The sequence below is a fragment of the Spinacia oleracea genome, chromosome 2 (genome assembly GCF_020520425.1).
Source record: "Spinacia oleracea cultivar Varoflay chromosome 2, BTI_SOV_V1, whole genome shotgun sequence".
Taxonomy (NCBI): domain Eukaryota; kingdom Viridiplantae; phylum Streptophyta; class Magnoliopsida; order Caryophyllales; family Amaranthaceae; genus Spinacia; species Spinacia oleracea.
In genome coordinates this window covers 101,418,244-101,438,328 of record NC_079488.1, presented here as the reverse complement: position 1 = coordinate 101,438,328, position 20,085 = coordinate 101,418,244, and the positions used below count along the sequence as shown (strand labels likewise).

Genomic DNA, 20,085 nt, shown 5'->3' with positions numbered 1-20,085 from the left:
CTTTCCTCCTTTTTGCCTCACTCTCCTCTTCTGGAGCATCTTTCTCCGCCTCCGAACTGTCTCCTAATTTGGGCTTTCGGATGGCGGTGTGGCAGGTTCTTCTCGCGACCTCTTGATCACCTCTAATTCGTTCGGCGAATCCTGCATCCGAGACGTATATCATCAGCTGATGGTATGTGGAGGGGACTGCTTGCATCTTGTGGATCATGGTTCTTCCCATGATTACGTTGTATACGGAATCGCAGTCCATCACCAAAAATTCGTCCCGAAGGGTTTTCGCTGCTTGGCCTTCGCCCACTGTGACTGGCAAGGTGATCTTTCCTCGAGGGATAGCTGCGGATCCGTTGAATCCGATCAGGGGGTAACTGACTTTCGTCAATGCTTCCTCTGACTCTTCGAGGATCAGTTGCTCGAAGCAGTTTCTGAAGATGATATTGACGGCACTTCCTCCGTCAACCAACACTCGGTGTACGTTGTGGTTATTGAGGTCCATGGAAATGACTAGAGGATCGTCATGTTTGTATTGGACTCCGAAGCAATCATCGGCAGTGAAGGTCATGTTCGGGGGGTGTGGTTGGTTGTCTCCCACTGTGCTGAAGTTGACTCTATGGGTGAGAGCTCTCAGGTGTTTCTTGCTGGCTTGGCCAGACTTCTGTCCCCCGAACACCACTAGGATGTCATTCTTCTTGTGCCCTGTTGCTTCGTAGACCCTTTTCTGGGGTTGCTCGTGTTGTTTGCCACTTGCGGCCTTTTCTTTTTCCTCCCTTCGGTCTAACAAGTACTGTTTCAGGTAGCCTCGGCGAACGAGGTCCTCAATGTTGTCTTTCAGCGAGTTGCATTCTTCGGTGTGGTGACCGAAGTCATCATGAAACTCGCACCATTTGTTCTTGTTTCTCCGAGCTGGGTTGGACTTGAGCTTCCCAGGTAGTTTCCACTTTTCATCGTTTCTGTTGAGGCTAAAGATTTCTTTTCGGGGCAGAGTCAGTGGAGTGTAGTTAGTGTATCTGGGTTGAAGTTCACCCCTTCTTCCGTCTTTCTTCGGGCTCATCTCTCTAGCTCCTACTTTCTCCTTCCCTTTCCTTGAGCCGCCCTCGGGCTTGCTCTGGGTATTCTTTGTTTCTCTCGGATCCGACGATCCTTTCAATCTTGCAGCGGCTTTGTTGAACTCTTCGGTTCTGATGAACGCATCAGCCATTTGGAGCACGTCGGCTATTTTGGAGGGGTTTTTCATCGAGAGCTTATCACGGAATTTCCCTTCCTGGAGCGCGTGTTTCAAGGCGAAGATGGCCACATCTGGTTGTAAGTTTGGTATGTTTGTTGATTCCTTCATGAATCTGGCCATGAACTCTCTTAGACTTTCGTCTTTTTCTTGTTGGATCGAGGTCAGTTCTTCCGTGGTTCGCTCGGGGCGATTGTTGCTCACGAACTGTGTGCAGAATCTCTTTTTCAGCTTCTTCCAGCTTTTGATCGATCCCTTCGGCAGCGATCTAAACCATTCTCCCGCCACTCCGGTTAGCGTGGTTGGGAAATATTTACACCAACATGCTTCGGAGTAGGGACTCAAGAACATTTGCTGCTCGTAGGAGATGACATGATCCCTTGGATCCGTGATTCCGCTATACGTCAGGTGTGCTGGCAGTCTTACCTTTGGTATCTCTTCCCTGATCAGCTCGTCATGCCTCCTGTCTCTTCTTCTTTCTCGGCTACTGACCTCGGGTCGTTCGCCAGATCTGCTTGATTCGCCTACCCCGAGTCTCGTATGGATCGAGGGTCTTAACCTTGAGTGGACCGATGGCCTCAACCTGCTGAGCACCGAGCTTCGGATCCGGGTGTTACGAGTAGTCGATTCGCTTTGGAGAGCTGTTGGAGTAGGCGATGGTTTTGCAAACCAATCTGGTTGTTGTTGTGCCCTTTTTTGGGTGTCCCACGTGCTTTCCATCCATCTCGACGTCAGGTGTGTTCCTGTCAAGGGGAGGAGCTCTCTTTCGGGCCTGGACACTTCTACACTGGGCTGCTCGTTCAGCCTTCGCCTGGTCCTCCTCTCCTCTCTGCGGTCTTTTGCCAATCCCTGCTGCTTCTCATTGAAGAGGAAGTTTTGCATGATGGTCATGGCCGCAGTGAGCTCTTCCCTAGTTGGAATCGGAGGTCCTGCGTTTGTGGCGGTCGTAGCTCTGCTTGGCTGTGACCTCGCCATCGATTGAGGGTGCTCCTCTTCGTCAGATTCCGAATCTGACCGCACTATCATATCGTCATCATCGTTGTTGATAACATCATTAACCATGTTGCAGAAAGAGGTGGTTAATGTCTTTCAAAAGGCTTTGAAGTGTTCTTCCCCACAGACGGCGCCAAATTGTTCCGGTGTTGTAAAGATGGAAACAATGGGCTTCGAATGAAGGCCCCTTTGTATGTGTTGAAGATCTTGCTTGAATGAGTAGAGTCCGAATTCACCTGCACAAGAGCAAAGTCACTAGCCTCGGGGGTGTTTCCGAGGAAAACCCCTCCGATGCCTAAGTAAGAATGATGCTCGGATTCTAGAGAGAAGTTCTCTAGAAGAGTAGTCTTAAGGCGATTAATTGGACGTACCTTGAGGTGTGAGCCTTGGCGGCCTATTTATAGTGTTTGCATAATAAATGCCCATAGGTCATTTATTGCTATTGGGCCTTGGGCCTTGATGGATGGCTGATTAGCCATTGGTAAGTTTGATGCTGTTTGTTTAGAGCCATTGGGCTTTGGACTTAGTGGCCCAATTGAGAATCAATTGGGAGCCCAAACAGCAACTATCAGTACTCGATACCAGGTAAAATACTGGTGTTTTGTACTTTTTGATGAGGAGAATTAACATTGCCCTATCTGAGGACGGTAAAATTCCACTTCTAGGAATATTAATGTGTTGAACTTAACTTACTTGTTGTAATAAACTTCAACATCGTCAAGTTCTTAGTCAGTGAATTTCTGAGTGCCTTGGTTTAAGTTCGGTTTGTCTTCGTTTCTTTTAATAAGTTTGTACTACTGCTTGTCTCCATATTTAACTTAGCTGAAGTATGATTTTATCTTGCAGGAGTATAATACCTGTACTTAAATGGGAAAGGTCTGGCGCTCTTAATTTTAGTAGCCCAGATATATATATTGCTGATGTTATACTGTTTTACAAATTACAACACATATTTTCTAATAACTTGCCTCCTATATCCTTACAAGAGTTACAACGAGTGTTAGTGTAGAATGAAATGTTTTCGCATTACTGGTATGTTGTACTTTCACTCAAATGGAACAAAGTCTTGAGAAGAATTAACATCCTTAATCTCTCTATCTGCGCTAATCTGATAATTAGCCTCTATGAAGCAGTCTTGATGCTGCTGCTATTCTGCTGTATTGAACTCCCGTTTTTTAAAGTTCCTGTAGGAAAAATGAGAACAAAAAAGCTAAAATATATTGATGATCAGTTAGAAGCATCTCCGTTTCTCCTCTTATAGCTGCTGAAGGAAGAAGATGCTCAAATTCGAAGTCCTTCTAGAGAGAGACCTTTTCCTGAGAATTGCTTGAGTTTCTGCAGAAAGAAAATAAAAAATATGAGTAAACAGAGAAAACATCTGAAATAGAGCTCTAGAGAAGCAGGATGTTAACTCTTGTTGGGTTGTTATAATTCGCAGATCACTAACAAGTGTTGAGAAGATTAACCCACATGTGAGTTGGGACTAATTGTCCCACATGGAAGACAGAGAGAGATTACTAACATATAAAATTGGTGGGCTACTCCAAACTCCACCTATCACCAATTAGTTTTAGGATGGAACCCCGCCATACTTATATAGTTATATGCGATCAATCTCTTCTCACGTGGGCTCGTGCAATAGTGGTTAAGCACTGATAAAACTGAAAATAAGGTTGAGTAAAAGGCACATAGTTGTTGCGCTGTCCAAACCAAGTGAAGGCAGACTTTTTCCATTTAGGTGGACTATTCCCATCTCCCAAAATAACACACACTCCCCATAATTCACTTCATAGGGGCGAAGTAAAGGTTACTTTTTTACAGGCATTCCACAATGATACCAGATGGAGAGAGTATTAACTAGGAAGATACAAGGATAACATGAAGCTTTGAATTGGAGGTTTACATGTTGGAAACAACGAAATACTAAGTATGAAAACTACATTATGCCCCCCACATCCAGCCAGATCCTTTAGCAACACAAGCAGAAGAGACTAAACAGCAGGAACCTCAAACCACAAACTTGGGAAAGGAAACTTTCAAAAATTTATTCAGAAGTACTTGAATAAAAGCTCTAATACATAATTTTTTTTTAAAAAAAAAAACCTTGCTTAAAGGGTCTTGCACGAGGTAGGTTTCACATTGGTTGTTCTTGGTGAGAGACTGAGAAACAAATGGGGGAAGGGAAGACAAGCAGTAAAATTACGTTTCATTAACGTTATTGATCACGAGATAGCAACCTAGCCATCAAAGAACTCGAAATGCAGGAGTTAAGGAATAATAACAACAGATACTTCTTAATTTACATGAAGCATTATGCTTAGTACACAAGAGAGATGCTATGGAACTGTACCGTAATATACTGTGTAGGATCATCTATACATGTTGCACCAAGTATAATTTCCCTCCTAAGTTTGTTAGTGAGCTTGTAACAAGTTCGTATCTGAGAAAAAAAGTGATATCAGGATCTTAAGGTAATGAATTGATAGAGTCCAAAGGCTACAGTGAACCAAAAACTAGAAGCCAAGTAATTTACCTCAGATCTAGTAGCTCCACCAAAGATAAATATGAAAATGCGTGAACCCATCATCTTAAAATCATTGGGTGAATTTCTCAATACTGAGTCACTGAAAAGCACATCAAAGTTAACAGAAACTAAGATGACAATCGATAAAAGCTGACTGCTTATCCCTCGTGCCCTTAAGCTGAAAAAACAGCTTGTGGAATTATGAGAGCTACTTTACCTGCTTCCGTCTTCAGAACTATGAGGGCGAGCCCATGTTGCTGTTCTTCTTGATCTCATTGAACGTGGTGGACCAGTTGCCGTTGTTGTTGTTGTTGAGCTGAGAGAAGTGCTCTGACTTCGAATGTGTTCTCTGTTGACTGGAGTTGGTTCATTGATGTATTGATAATCATTCTTTGACAACTCACCTTTGTTCACATTTTCTATGAGTTCCTGGAAAATCATCAAATCTTTCTTAATACATCTATAGGTTCCTGGAAAAAAGGAAAAGAACTCTTGTATCTCTCTAAACTCTTGTATCTCTCTACTCATAGATTGCTTCTTAGTTCAAGACTATGATGAAGATTCTTACAGTACTTGGACTCGAATACAAGTATTGAACTTGGGTACTCATCTGCCTACTTAGCCATGTGACATTAACAAAATCAAGTTTTTGGTCCCCAATTGAACTGTTGTGTCCATATCCATGTCTAAATATTGAAGACCATCACATATATCTGTACTTACGAAGAGTTTTACTGTTCCAGTAATATAGCTTACATGAATTACAACAGACCAAAGAGCAGTAATGCTTTGCATAGAGGGAAATTCAAAAGCATCACGAGTAAAACTCAATATCTTAGTGAATTTTCATGCTATTCGCTGATTAAGGTTGGATTACCTCAAATAGTCAAAACCAAACTTTGATCTTTATAAACTACTAGTAACAGATAAGTGAGCTATAGGACATGCTCAACTCTAAAGTCTTTAATTACCAGAACTATATGATTTAAGGGAAAATAGAGAGAAGGACTTGATTGTTCTCCCAAGAGTGATGCTAAGTAAAATTGATTCGACATACTGCTATTCGTTTACTGTGAACAAGGTAATTAAGTGGTACTTAGACGGGGTCGATAAAAAACATACGGAGCATCTAACATACTTCTATTCATTTACTCTCAAGAAGGTAACAAAAATGGCAAATTCAAGTTGCTTGATAGAAAAGAAAGCGCGATAGGATGCACAATGTAGATGGGCCAAATCGGTAAGTAATCTCTTTCTAAATAAAAGAGTGTAATTTGGGAGGATATTTACCTCTAGCATAGGATAAAATTTGGATAATGCCCAACTTTCCTCTTCGTAATTGGTTTTATCTTTTCTAGCAGCAATTTTCTTCTGGCAATGGATAGATCAGGTAAACAAAGAACAGTTAGCACATATGATGGAACCTAAACAAGTCACTGAGATTTTCTTGAAAATCCAGCCTATTCGTATTACCCTTTGACCATCAAATGTTAGAGAGAAACTCCCACTTGGTTTCTTCTTAGAAATTGATGATCCAGCAAGCAATCTCATAGTTTTAACAGCCTTCATATCCTCTGCCGACAATTTGGCTAACTGCAAGGAAGCAAACTATGAGTTTTTGCATCACTGCTAGTTTTCTCTTTTAAAGTGAATAGTTCCTTGTGACTTGAAAGAGTTCATCCAACATTTATAAGTTATACATACAACTCTAAAGAAGAAACACAAAGGGATCCTCATTAGAAATTGTCATCAATACATCTTCAAAACATACAGCATGAAAAAAGCATGCCTAAAATCATAAACGTGAATTACTAACTCTCAATTCTTTCGGAAAATGAAATTATGGGTTGCATAACATAAGGTGGACGAAACATAAAATATCTGACTAAAATATTTCCTGGTCAACTTCATCAAAACATAATTCCACGCACATAATTGTTAACTAAACATGCAACAGTTAATGTGTGCAATGTGAAGTAGAGAACAGACGAGAAGGCATGCTTTTCTCTAAAGATGTTCCATTGCAACTAAAATAAAAACCATTCTAAGGAGTAACTAGTTGTTGATGTTTTGAAGCATAATCATTCAGGTGATCATAATTCACATGTGATGATAAGACCCGAAGGCTGGGTAGGAACAATCAACTCCATTCAACTTAGCAGACCAGAAGATCACATTCAAGTCCATGTTTGAAAAAGATTTAAGAGTAGGAAGCAACTAATATGTTGCAATTGGAGATCTCCTCATACCTGCATTATTTTTGAGGCCTTGTCTCCTTCAAACTTATCAGGGTGCACACTGGCATAAATCATCAGCAATCGCAATTTATTATCAGCAGATGCATCCTGGATATATGGGAATTCAATAAATAAAACAAAGGTCATACAGGAACTAGAGCTCCTTTAATAATCAAATTCAAGTCCGGTGCATATAAATACCTGATGTGCCCTTAAGAAGGTAATGATCTCCTTTGTTCCTGCATCCCCAAATACTATATCCTGTTCCAGCTGCCCAAGTTCTCGAAGCCCCATATCTCTGATAATTTTGTTAATTTTTCCAGCAATCTGCATTGCAAAAGACAGCAACATTGAACCCACGAACTCCACTAAATCATTATGCAATAAAACCAAGAGTTCTCCGGTTGTATCTATATGATATCAATCAGTTTGATCTACTGGAATTTTTTTCCAAGACTAAGAAGGATCTTAATTCTTGCAACAAGTATAAATTTTCATTTGTGACTGGTTGAGTGGAAGGGAAGCACAACCCACAAACAATAAAATGTTGAATCCTATATTTGTTATGGAATAATTAATGGCTGCGTTGAAATAGCTTAAGCTCCAGTAAGTCCTTGATTGCCTCTTCTAAGACTACTACAACTTCCCGATATGAACCAAATCATTGCCTTTAACTTGCATCTTGACTAAAGAGGTCTATTGTCACATTGATGAGGTAGTTATCATTTCTGTAATCGGTGATTTAAACTTTGAAGTAATCAAATTTCAAGAGAGTACATAAGTTTAACCAAAAAAAAAGTGTACCTCCACATGCAGTGAAAGTTTTTCCATTTGTTCGGTGTATTGTGGCAAAGCTTGAACCATCTTTTGCAAATCTCGTGTAGAAAGCTCTGCTCCATCTCTACATGGAGTCAAAATCTATGTGAATTGTTGATGAAATACAACAGCACTGACTTGTTCAAATTTAACTCGCAATCTTGAAAGAAAAGACCAAAAATTTATCTAACCTCAGTCTACATGACCTAATGTGGAGCAACTAAGTAGCACCAAGAAAAGGACAAACACAATGAGAAAGTGGTGTAGTGTCTCAGTCGAGACTATCGCAAGCAATGCAGTAGTTGAGCCAAGATGCATGTTTTGGGCATTCGAGTAAAACATAGGAATGTATATAATATTTATTTCTCCTTAATTTCCTTTCCACGTATTTTGGTGAATATTTGGATGAAAGCTTAGCCAATCAACCAAAAAGTTTATTTAACAGGAATCACTTGTGGAAAATGAGAATGTGCTTTCTTATCACCAACATGGAAATACATAAATATTAGATTTCGGAAAGGAAGAAGTCTTTAACCAAAAACATAAGCTACTAAAAAAAAACACAAATCCAAAGAAACTACATGCATCAAAGACATATCCATTAACAGATTGCAAAACAATCACATGGGAAAATAATTCAGTGAGCAGCAGGTAGTGAAAGTATAATCACTAGGTTGTGATGATAATATGATGCAGAATTGTCCAGTTATCCATTTAATAAAGGAAGGTGTCTAAACTTAAGAACTCTGTATAGAGATTACTGCCTCTTCTACCCCTTGTACTACTTTCCCTTTTTTTTTCAAAATGTTTTCTCAGTGGTATTTCAAAACAGCTTAAACTGTCAGAAGTAGAAGGTTGCTAACACCATGACCTCCATACCATAAACCCTTCTAGCATCAGGAATTCACTGGGGTTATTATTCTCTTATTTTTCCTGGCATTCCACACAATTCTAAAGAACTGGAGCTCAGGAAAAAGAAGAAAAAAAAGACTAAAACCCTATATCCAAAAGAATGATCACTGAAAATCAAATTTCTCTTTCTTTGATTGTCTTCGGATTCCAACATTGTACAAAGAATTTTTTTTATCAATAGTAACGAATGATACGAGGATGATTTGATCCAGTTTTTCTCAAATGATAGGTATATCTGGAACCAAAATAACTAAATAAGTTAATTCATTCAAGCAATTCGATGTGGTGAAAGCATTTCTAACCAATAGACAATAATTTGCGGAACAAAAACCTTTCAACATAAAAAGAATATTAGACATCCTCTAAGAGGTTCAAATAAACTTCCCCTTGTCCCGATGATACTCCATTTTTCACTTGTAGCAATATAACACCAAAATAGATAGTAAATTACACAAAGTATCATAATGCATTGAAGGTTTTCTCCAACAACAGATATTCCAGGAGAAGATGTTAGAGAATATTCCAGGAGAATCAAGTGTACTTAAAATACCTTGAGGCTTGACTCAATGCAGCAGCTTTGTTCTTCGATGCGAAGTTAGTCATTTTCTCGTGCAACCGTTCACTAGCCTGGAATATCGTACCACATGGTTGATTAAATGTTATGAGGCTTAGAACTTAAATTTGGTGAATAAAATATAAGTCCAGGAAACATACTTCCGCAATATGTAAATGACGAATCTCTAACCATACAGGATCACTGTCTTCCAGAAGGACTTCTTTTTTCTCAGGCTGACCGGTTGCTTTATTAGTGACCTATGATGAAGCACAATTTAAGTTTCAGCGAGAAACTTGCAGAAAAACACATAAATTAAAACAGATGTAAGGTAATAGTTGAAAGACAAACCTCAAGTATCAATTTGTTCCCATCCATTTCCAGTAAGTCGTGACACATGGCATCATAAGTCCATTCATGTATCACTGGAGCAATCTGAAAAATAAAATTTCAAGTGATTATTTACAACAAAGTATTAGAGCATGAAGCCATGTTTGGTGAGAGTTCTCTTAACCTGATCAACAGATCTGTCCAGGATAAGAAACTCGCATGTTTCCTTTTGGGGATAATTAGGAATTGTGGATTTATATAACTTAAGACGGTCCCAAACTGCTGAAGCCAGCTTTGAGGGAATTAACTCATGAGAGGACGCTGTATCAGGATCCTTTGCAGTTTGAAACCGCACATAGGGGAGCTCCTGTAAAGAAAAAAATACAAGTTATCATCCTAACTGTAATATGTCAATCAATAAATAATCATAGATACTGAATCTGATTCCATAACATGATGAGAAGTTATATACAGAGAAGCTGACTGCACAGGAGTTGTTGATTACATGAGATATGATAAATGATGCTTTAGAGTAAAAATGGAGGTCACTAAAATTATTCTCCACAACAACAAATTATAAAGAGTACACATTTTATACCACTCATTCAACCAGAATATATATATATATTGCCAAATTTCAGTGTATTAGGACTTGAAACACTAGGAGAAAACTTTTGTAGGTGTGATAAATACAGAGTAAATGGTACATTTCCTTCTCTTAAGTATTCTTTTGAAGAATATATTCGATGCTTCATCCTTTTCTTGTACGGAGTAGTAAGTACCTACATTGCTCGGACTCAAGGGTCAAACTCGGGAAGTATCCAACATGCATATGGGATTTTGTTTCTGTTTTCCTATTATTTTGCAAGGATCACACTAAAGTATCCTTACCTGGAGGTATCTGTATGTCGACATTGGTACCACTAGTGTGTATGAATAACAGAAGTGCATATTGTTAGTCAGTTATCTCAGTGCCTCTCTAATATCTCGATAATTCACTTCCAAGAAGTTTCTAGACACAAAGCTCAGTATAACTTGTGAAAACATGAATCTGCCTGTCAACACATCATGTTTGGTCGGAGCTTTACTAGTTTGTCAATCATCACCCGGGAAAAATGAAAAACTGAACAAGAGACTATCAAGCTAGTATCGGCTGATAAACTAAGACATTGTGATTAACTCTTAAAGGAATAAAGGCTCGACTAACACATAAAATCAGATTGACATATTTATCAAGGATATGGAAATCTTATAGAAAACACATACTCTGCTTGTAAACAAGGATATACATGAAATAGAAGATACAGGACAAGGAGATGCGGTTTAATAACCCAAATGAAAACCTGAAAGTCATAGAAATCAGGATCTTAAAATACTTAAAATAGTGGATTACTATTTAAGAGCTGGATCAAAGCTTCCGATGATATCATTTAACTTTGAGAGGATTGCATAGAGGCATGTGGCATATCCAGTTAAAGTGTACCTTTAATGAAGCAAAGGCAGTAGCAATCCGAATTGCTAACGTATTCATACAAGCATCAAATTTCCGAGCATTTTGCGAATTCTCTCCAACAAAATCTTCCAAAGCAGAGTCATTTTCAGTAACAAACACCTGTATCAATAGCATCAGGGTAAACAAAATAAATGTCTCTGCTGACAACATCACAACATTACAAAGGATAGTAAATGATGTGTTGACTTGAGGTCAGAAGACATGGCAATATTGAGCTAAGTCAGAGTTAGATGAATGAATTGAAAAGAAGGCAGACAGTACAAATACAATTTTAATGTCATCCATAGAACATCCCCCCATCTGTGATTAATTGATTGTCAACTAAGCATTTAATTAGCATTCACTAACACAGGTCTCTGATATCCAATAATTAACACATGTCAAGCTCGTTAGAGGTATCTCACATAGTACACATAAAGCTTTTTCCGTTTTCTTATATATTTCAGAAAACACACCCAAGCACCCTTAACCATTTGAAGTTTCAAGTGTCTGTCATATATGAGTATGGAAAGATAACTACAGTTTTGGAGTACTACAGCATAAAAAAAATGTGCATAAACCTGACTATCCACCGGGAAGAATTCCAAATTCATCTGCAACGTGAACGAAGAAGAAGATGACCATTAATGAATGACATTCTTATTGTTTAAATTAATAACTGAAGAAATGCAATTACCTCTCTTAAAGCACCTATACGGGGTACCACACTCATATCGCTCTTGATGTGATTAACTAGTTCCTTCGGAACAGGTTGGCAGAAAAAGACAAATGCTCTGGGAACCGGAAACAAAAAAGAAGTTTAAGGCAAACATACAGCAAATGAATTTCAACAAGCTGAGTTAAGGCATAATGGAAATCTTCACATACTTTTTGTACAGAGGTTCTCTTCCTGACATGTCAGACAAGAACATGACTATGCTGCAAAAAAGAAAGAGAAACGATTTAGACATTGGCAAACACCTTATGAGGCAGCAGCTAGAGTTCTGATTACCCAAAGATTCTTTTGGATAGTTGGAAGGGTTGAAGGGAGAGTGAAGCATGAAATGGTACAATTAATGTCTACGTGACAATTAACAGAATTTAATCAGTTTAAAGATATCCCTCATTAGACCTTTTGCCCACCTCATTAATGTCTCAATGAAATTCTTAGCCTCTGCACTAGTCAACTATAGAAGCCTAATTTTCTGAAAATAGGCAACTTTGCCTTCAAAAATTAGTACACGCCTCTCATCTCACTTATGCATCATATTTCCTAAGGAGTTCAATTCTGCATATAGGCAACCAACTTCCTTTATCCTTCTTTCCCAAAGTTTCACAAGACAGGTCTCCCACGAAAAGGTCAAGGTTTTGGATGGAGCCCTCCTCCAAGTTCTAGATATCTAGGAACGGATATATGAACTCCTTTTAGTTCTTTACGGTTCATGGAGTCCTGGATCAACATGTGTTGCTTTCTAGATAAGAAAACAAAATGAAAACCAAGCATGAAAAATGCATTAGGAAAATCACAATGCATTGCAAAAGTTGTTTTTTTGGGGCAAGCTGTTCCTTCACCAGAAAATCCCCAAAAACCAGTTCTGAGAGCTTCTTCTTTAGGAAATTTTCCAAGATTTCATTGTTAAATTACCTCGGCAAAGGCCATTTCATGCAGCCTAACAGGAGAACACTCAGAATTCTTTTTCAATTCCACAAAATTTCTGACAGATTTTAATTAATTATACTTCAAGAGAGACAAAAATCAAGAAGTGGCCTAGCAACGGGATAGACCTAATTACAAAAGTGTTTACTGTTGCAGGTAGAAAATCATATTTCAATCACCATGTTTTCTTGTTTTATTATGAGGAGGGGGAGGGAGGAGGCTTTTGATAGTGTGATCTGTAAGCTATGCCAGACAGCTTTCATATTTATCTGTTATGAATGCCAGTTTGCCAGAAATGAATGGGGAAGAACTTACTTCTCCTTTGTTGGCTGAATGAAATAAATAGCATCCAGAGAGGGCAAAGGTTGCCTTCTCCTGAAAAGATCTTCAACCACTGCAGACAAAACAGTCATTACTCATTAGATCAAGAAAAACCGCAGTAAGGTGAACTCACAGACACAACTTAAGATGAAAATAATGGCTAGGTATCATGCATATTTGTACAATAATTTGCCCCAGAAGGCCCATATTATGAGAGAAATGCATGATAATGAAACACTGACCCCCGTACTTCATGAGTTTGAGATCATGAATTAAGGGAATGATGGATAATTTGTGTGAAGTTTTACTTAGAACGTCCCACTTGAATGTCCTAAGAAATACAATGATGCTTCTCTAGTGTAGAGAGTGTATATTTTTTCACTGATTTCATTAATACTAATTAGTGCAGCAAAAATTATGGGTAATAGTATCCATGGAGAAAAACAAAAGGTTGGTAATGGGAATTGATTAATATCACATTCATAAAGGAGATTACAAATATACTTTAACTCATTAGCATCCCATCAATTGATGGTACTAAATGAGCCCTAAGAGTAGAGGAGAAGATGTTTTAAGGTACAGTATAAAAGAGACAATATGTTAATGCATATATGTGGTTGTGTTATCAAACAGAATCTTTATGAACTAGTGAGAAATCCAAAATCAAAAGAACAAAACATTTCTTTATTGGGGATAGTCTTCTTACTTTCATTCTTGACAGCATCCAAACATCAAGATAAGTCCCCAATAACCATGGAAAGGCTTGTGATCTAAACGAGTTGGAGGACTTTTGTTAAAACAGATAGAATGACTAAGGGAAATATATATTATATACTGCTGACTTAGCTTGAAGAATAGGCAAGACTTATGTGGTTATGCTCACTCCTACGCATTATTTTAATAGTAATACAGCAGTTAGCCTTCTATTATCCTTAAGTCACTACTCACTAGCTCAACAAATCTTTTGAACCAGGATTGACAGTACCTGATCTTCCAAATGAACGTGTTAAAAGACTCAGAGTAAAGGCAGACATTGACTGAAATCAATCTAAATTCTGACAGTCAACAATTGTCACCTACAGATGCTCAACTCATAGTCAGTGAATTAAGTAAAGAAAAAAAAAAGACCTGGTGACTGATAGATTGAACCTGAGATGAAAATGTTTAAGAACCACAAACTCTATTCATATGCACATTGAAAAAAACATATAGTGTCCATTTAAGTGCTCAAAATTTTTGGAAAACATAATTGCATTTGGCTCTGAAAAGATATGCAGTAAAGCCAAAGAAGCTCACATGAAATCCCCTGATCCGTGATATCTGCCATCTTGCATGATGAGGACATAACTTTGACAGTGACTTTGTCCATAATCAGTACCTAAAAAGAAAGAAGAAAACATCTGAATTCAAACATACACTTCATATATTGTGACATGCAATTCAAAACTATATGAGAAAGAAGCATCATGGATAACAAGGGAATCAATTATTACACAATTTGACAATACATGTTGATTTTCAGATCAACTGTAAGAAATAGTGCTCCCCTGTCTTCAATAGGCTATCTCAAATGAAAAGTGAAAGTTTCTAATTTTGACTTGTAACAATAATCCATGATTTATGTTGATCTAAAACATACAACATTGCTCTCATTCAACTATTTTCTTTAAAAGAAGTCTCTCGACATATGATCTTTGTAATATTAACTACTCCATATACAAATGGATATGAAACAACCTTATACACAAAAGGATGATTTGCACTATTAATTCAGGGCTGAGGGAGTAATAAGGACAAACATACTAAGATATACTGCTTGTAAAAAAGTAAGATCCTCTGTCATCTCTAAGTACAGGAAACAGAACTGATTAAATTTGCAATGACGGTCAAATCAATTTATGAACAGTTACTTTCCTTGATTGCAACTCGTCAACTTCTGATACTCTTCAATGTATGATAGCATTTTATAATTTACCACTAATGTGTAGCTATTGCTAAATGTAAAAACAGCAGGTTAAACAATCAACTAGAGTCTAGAAGTATTTCCTTCTGTCTTAACAAGAAACAAAGACGAGGATATGATTGGCAAGACTAGCATATACAGCCTACTAATAGAACATTACAGAAGAATATATGATCGGCAGCAGACGTCATGGTTTATTGTTCTTAGCTCTCTCCTTTCCCTTTTCATACATGAGTGACAAGCCCTTGGTGTCTTCTTAATAGATGACTTTGGAAGAAGCTAAGAAAAACAGGCAACTTTACGGTTTACCCCCTTGCCATAATCCATATTGAAATTACATGTAACTATGTAACAATAAAATGTATAACATATAGACAAAAGAAAATTTTGAGTCAGATGGATAAAACAAACCTTCCATGATTTTGATTCACTTGAAGTTGATTGGAGCATCTCATATAACAAACCTGAAATCAACCAATGTATGAGTCATTCACTTACACCTAACAGAGAAGAATGCTCTCCAACCAATTGATCGAGCATGATGCGTTAATAGCATATTTCACTTAACCCTTTAAAAGTTCAATTTTCATAGTGTCACTATGACATTGGAGGTCAAATTCTAACAAAAAACTTAACATAAAGTTAGGAAATATTTTACAGATTAAGGTGAAGGACTTGAGGCAATATTGAACACTTGAAGACTTGGAGGTGTTTTCTTGTCAATTTTCCTTAAATACTTCATGTGACAGTACCACAAACCAGCTATTTCCTAATCAAACATCTAACTTTCATGTGCAAAATGATAAGAAGATAATTCTAAGTAACATTCTACAAAGACCATAAGCGAGAAATAAAATTAGGAGCAATAAAATATCGTATGACTCTCAACATTTATATTGTTACACCCATGTGTACATATATTATGAGTGCATGCATCATACATGCCATACGCACATGAACTGAGCGTACATGGGCATTGATATGGCGCCTGAAGCGTACACTACCTTGGCTCTTTAGCTACGCTGGTGCAACCACGTGTACAATATGATTTGACAAAATTTACGATTTATATAGGCACTCATCATTTTTGAACATAAACAGGTTCAGCTTCACAACAATTACAACAGAGAAAAACGTTGGCCAACTGAATTTCCTATCTAGGTCACAAATCGAAAACAAATTGAAGCAAATTCACAAGAAAAATAAAAAAATTAAACAATGTTACACATAATTTCTCGTGAAAATTCAAATTGTATCTACCAAAATGCTGAATAATTGAACGATCAACCTCGAAACTAGCCGAAATTGAGTTAAAACAATCAATTCTTCACAACAAAAAAACCAAAACTAGAATAATTGAGAAGAGTAGGAGAGAGAAAACGCACGGTCACGGCTAGTCATACGGAAATTCTTATAATCTCCGCGGCCGGAGGCGGAAGCAGATTCCGACGCTGACATTGTTGAGAATAATTGAAGAAAAGTGTTGTGTTGTGTTGGAGAAGAATGGATAACAATGGCGGATTGAATCCGGAGAGAGAAAAGGCAGGGAAATGAGGAGAGACGAGAAATAAGGCGGGGTGTCGGAGAGGTAGTTATTTTTGTCTTTCTTTTTTCTTCGTTTAGTCGTTGGGGACTTGAGGACGTGTTGAGCAGTTTTTCTCTACTCCTCTTTCCTTCTTCTCTATTTTCAAATTGTTGACCCAAATTTTAATTTGGGCTTAGTCCAATGGGTATTATTTACAAAGAAGGCTTGTCAATAATTCATTCGAAAATTAGGGATGATGGAACCTAATTTAGTTCGTACACCGTTTCAAAATAATTTTTACACTTTTCGTTTTAGTTCGTTTCATAATGTTCTTTACATTTTGTTTATTCTATTTTTGGACATGAAAATTTATTATCTTACCCACAATATTTACATACTTTCGCTCAAGTTCTCTTACTTTATTCATTTTTTTTCTTACACTCACTCATCTTTTTACCCATCTATCATACTTTATCCATATTTTATTATATTCACCTACTTTTTTTACATACTTTTTCTATTTTGTCTTAATATTTGTGCAAATAGTAACCATAAAGATCATCTTGAAACAGAAGTAGTATTAGTTATCACGAGTAAACTGATATGCAGGTCCCTAAACTTTGCCAAAAGGAGCAGTTAAGTCCCTCAAGTTTCAAAAGGAGCAGTTTAGTCCCTCAAAATGGATGGAATAAGCTGCTTTTTGGATTCTGTTACTAACGTCTGTTAAATGAATTAAAAATAAAGGCAAATTAATATAAAATGCAGAAAAGGACAAAATAATAGTTACTTTTACCTATAACCATTTAAAAAATAAAGGCAAAATGCCTATTTATAAAAACTAGCGGTTGGAGATCTAAAAAACAGATTATTTAATAAGGCCATTTATACAAAAATTATTAACACTTCCTTTAAAAAAAAGGATCCTATTGCCTTCCAAAAATTATTTTAACACTTCCTAAAAAACAAAGCACAATTGCAATGGCATAATTACCTGGAAAATGGATCCCCTAAGTGTATTATGTTCATAATTTGTCTATTGAGGTCGGCTTATCGTCCTCCGTCAAAACTAAAATAACGAAGAACACAATCACCCAATGACTCATTCTACGAGCTTAAACGACCTGTAAATAAAGCACTCAACTCTGATTTCTCTTCGGCATTGCATCAACCTCCCACCATGCATTAATCAGATCCCCACAAATTATCATACCGAGCAAGAGTACAAGTCCAAGAAACAACATTTCTCACATACATTTCATCAAACACCTTATGTGCATCCCGATTAACTTACATTTCCCGTAAATTCACCCGAGCTCAAACCCATAAACTCCATCATCATCTTCAATCTCATGTTTAATCAGCAAGTCAGCAACTCATACATGAAATCTAACGAGCTTACGACTACTAGTACTCTGCTCAACCATATGAAAGTCTTTCAATTAAATTCTTGTTAATATCCACTTCAAAACCCTTTTTCTGGGCTCCAATCCTCCAAATTGTGTGTGTAAAACGCAGAGAAGTTGTTGCACAATAACGGTATGCTGCCCCCAACTCTTTGACGCCGAAGATCCTCCACCGCCGCCGCCACCGTCAATCGCTACCCTCTTCCTCGAATCTCTCTCCTCCTGCATGTAGCTGAAACTGTCGAGATCGCTCGCCGGCAAAGAGATCGACGGCACGTAATGATCCAATAACGAACTCTCCCCAAAACTACTCCCACTGCTCTGCCTCTGCAACCCGATCGACGGTGGAAACAAGCTTCTCTCTCCTCCTCCAACACCGGAAAACTTCGAAGCCATCGTCGACTTGACTTAAAAAGTGTGCAGTTTGATATTCTAGCAGGCATTTCTATGGAAAATTCAATCAGAAAACTCCTGGGCCTCGTAGAATTTTCAATCAATCCAATAAATAGTTAAAAAAACCTAGAAATTGAGGTGCAATGAATCCCTAGAAGGCTAGAATAACGCCATTTTCATCAATATCTCATTGTTTTTCTTAGATTTTCCCCCTGAAATTTTGTCTCTCTCTCTTTAACTTACGTTCTCTCTCTAAATAACAGCGTAAATGAAGAAAAAATCATGTAAAAAGGTTAAGTAAATTGAAAAGGCTAAAAAATAATCAAAATCAGCTGTTTAATTAATTTATACACGTGTAAATTAGTTTCTTTTTTTCTATAAAGCATTTTTATTATTATTTTATTGATTTTAACGGAAAATGAAACGGTGTTAACAAAAGTAGCTTATTCCATCCATTTTGAGGGACTAAACTGCTCCTTTTGAAACTTGAGGGACTTAACTGCTCCTTTTGGCAAAGTTTAAGGACCTGCATATCAGTTTACTCTAGTTATCACCCGATTCTATTCTTAGGGTGCATAAGCGTTGCTATTTGCGATCGGTATTATGATATTAGTGCATGAATCTTGTGAGGCCACTGATATTGATTTGTGAACTTTCCATGAGTATGAAAAAAATCAAATGCGAAGTAACTGAAAAGGGGAAAAAAAATGCTCGTCAACATTAGAAATACTTCTTTAACGCTCTCTTATTCACCCCTGAAGAAAATACTCCGTACTTATTGCAATTCGAATCTTTAACATGCTCGCATGAGTTGATACTTGGTCGATTAGAACAGGTAAATAAAGTGATTAGATGAAAAAGTTGCTTTCAGCCAACTTTTCTTTTTTCTTTCCCGTCATAAATAAATAATGCAAGTGTTGGATTAAGGGAAGTGATACTTGAAAAATAAAATCAACTCACGTGTTACGTACAATTTTATTGACCGATTTCTAGCTAAAATTCTAAAAGACGTCAAAATTTCTGGAATACTTCTCTTGTAACAAAATTATCAATCTACCATCAACGTCACCACGATTGAGTTGGCTGTTTTTATATGGATAACTATTAGATTAGAGATTATATTAGTAAAACTTATCGGCAAGCGAACCACTGATCCACCCGTGGCCACGTGTGACATGCAAACCCTAGTTTCTCAAAAACGTAGAGAAAGAAACCATTAATATAATTTCTACAAGTCATAGACTCTATATGGTAGGGGTCATAACTAGTCATACCCCTCACAAGTGACAATGATTAATTCCTCTTTGATTCTTTGTAGTCAAATTTATTTTAATTTTACTAAAATAAATTGCAGTTCTTTAACCATCCTTGTATTTTATCTCCTAATAAAAGGAGGGCAATAGTGCCAAGGAGATAAAATCGTCAACTCAATTGGTGTTTTTTCTTTTGAATGAAATCGACCAAATTTCACTTGACGTTTTACTACTACTGAACCAAATAAAAATTTTATTTTAAAAACTAGTGTGGATGTGGACGGCGCATCGAAAATTATATGAAAAGGGACATATCCCGCATTTTAAAGTTTTCTAGCATTTTTGCCCGGAATAATTTCATTTTATTTTTCTTATTTTGAATTAAAAAAATTAAATGAATTATACACCTATCGAGAAAAGAAAGAATTGGACTAAATTTTGCATATTGAAAGCATTGTTTGATCTAATCTCAAGTAGCACAATGCCACAATCTT

At 37.3% G+C, this 20,085-nt stretch overlaps 1 protein-coding gene across 1 annotated transcript; it reads right to left on the bottom strand.

Moving 5' to 3' along the window:
- Nucleotides 1-3,091: 3,091 nt before the first annotated feature.
- On the bottom strand, nucleotides 3,092-16,640 carry LOC110803125 (protein transport Sec1a). Its single transcript, XM_056837526.1, has 21 exons — nucleotides 16,403-16,640; nucleotides 15,429-15,481; nucleotides 14,351-14,432; nucleotides 13,049-13,127; nucleotides 11,965-12,015; nucleotides 11,774-11,870; nucleotides 11,658-11,690; nucleotides 11,068-11,196; nucleotides 9,769-9,951; nucleotides 9,606-9,689; nucleotides 9,416-9,514; nucleotides 9,252-9,328; nucleotides 7,778-7,874; nucleotides 7,175-7,300; nucleotides 6,986-7,081; nucleotides 6,210-6,329; nucleotides 6,027-6,107; nucleotides 4,954-5,165; nucleotides 4,746-4,836; nucleotides 4,563-4,652; nucleotides 3,092-3,547 (listed from the first exon to the last, which is right to left on the bottom strand). Exons 1-21 carry the CDS (start codon nucleotides 16,473-16,475, stop codon nucleotides 3,494-3,496), a joined length of 2,007 nt encoding a protein of 668 aa, XP_056693504.1. The 5' UTR covers nucleotides 16,476-16,640; the 3' UTR covers nucleotides 3,092-3,493.
- Nucleotides 16,641-20,085: the final 3,445 nt, after the last annotated feature.

Coding starts and splice junctions, on each gene's coding strand:
- LOC110803125 (XM_056837526.1), bottom strand. CDS start 16,475: ATGTCAGCGTCGGAATCTGCTTCCGCCTCCGGCCGCGGAGATTATAAG. Junction 13,128..14,350: donor CACGGATCAGGGGATTTCAT/GTGAGCTTCTTT, acceptor TTTTGTCTGCAG/TGGTTGAAGATCTTTTCAGG. Junction 7,082..7,174: donor CCTTCTTAAGGGCACATCAG/GTATTTATATGC, acceptor CCATATATCCAG/GATGCATCTGCTGATAATAA.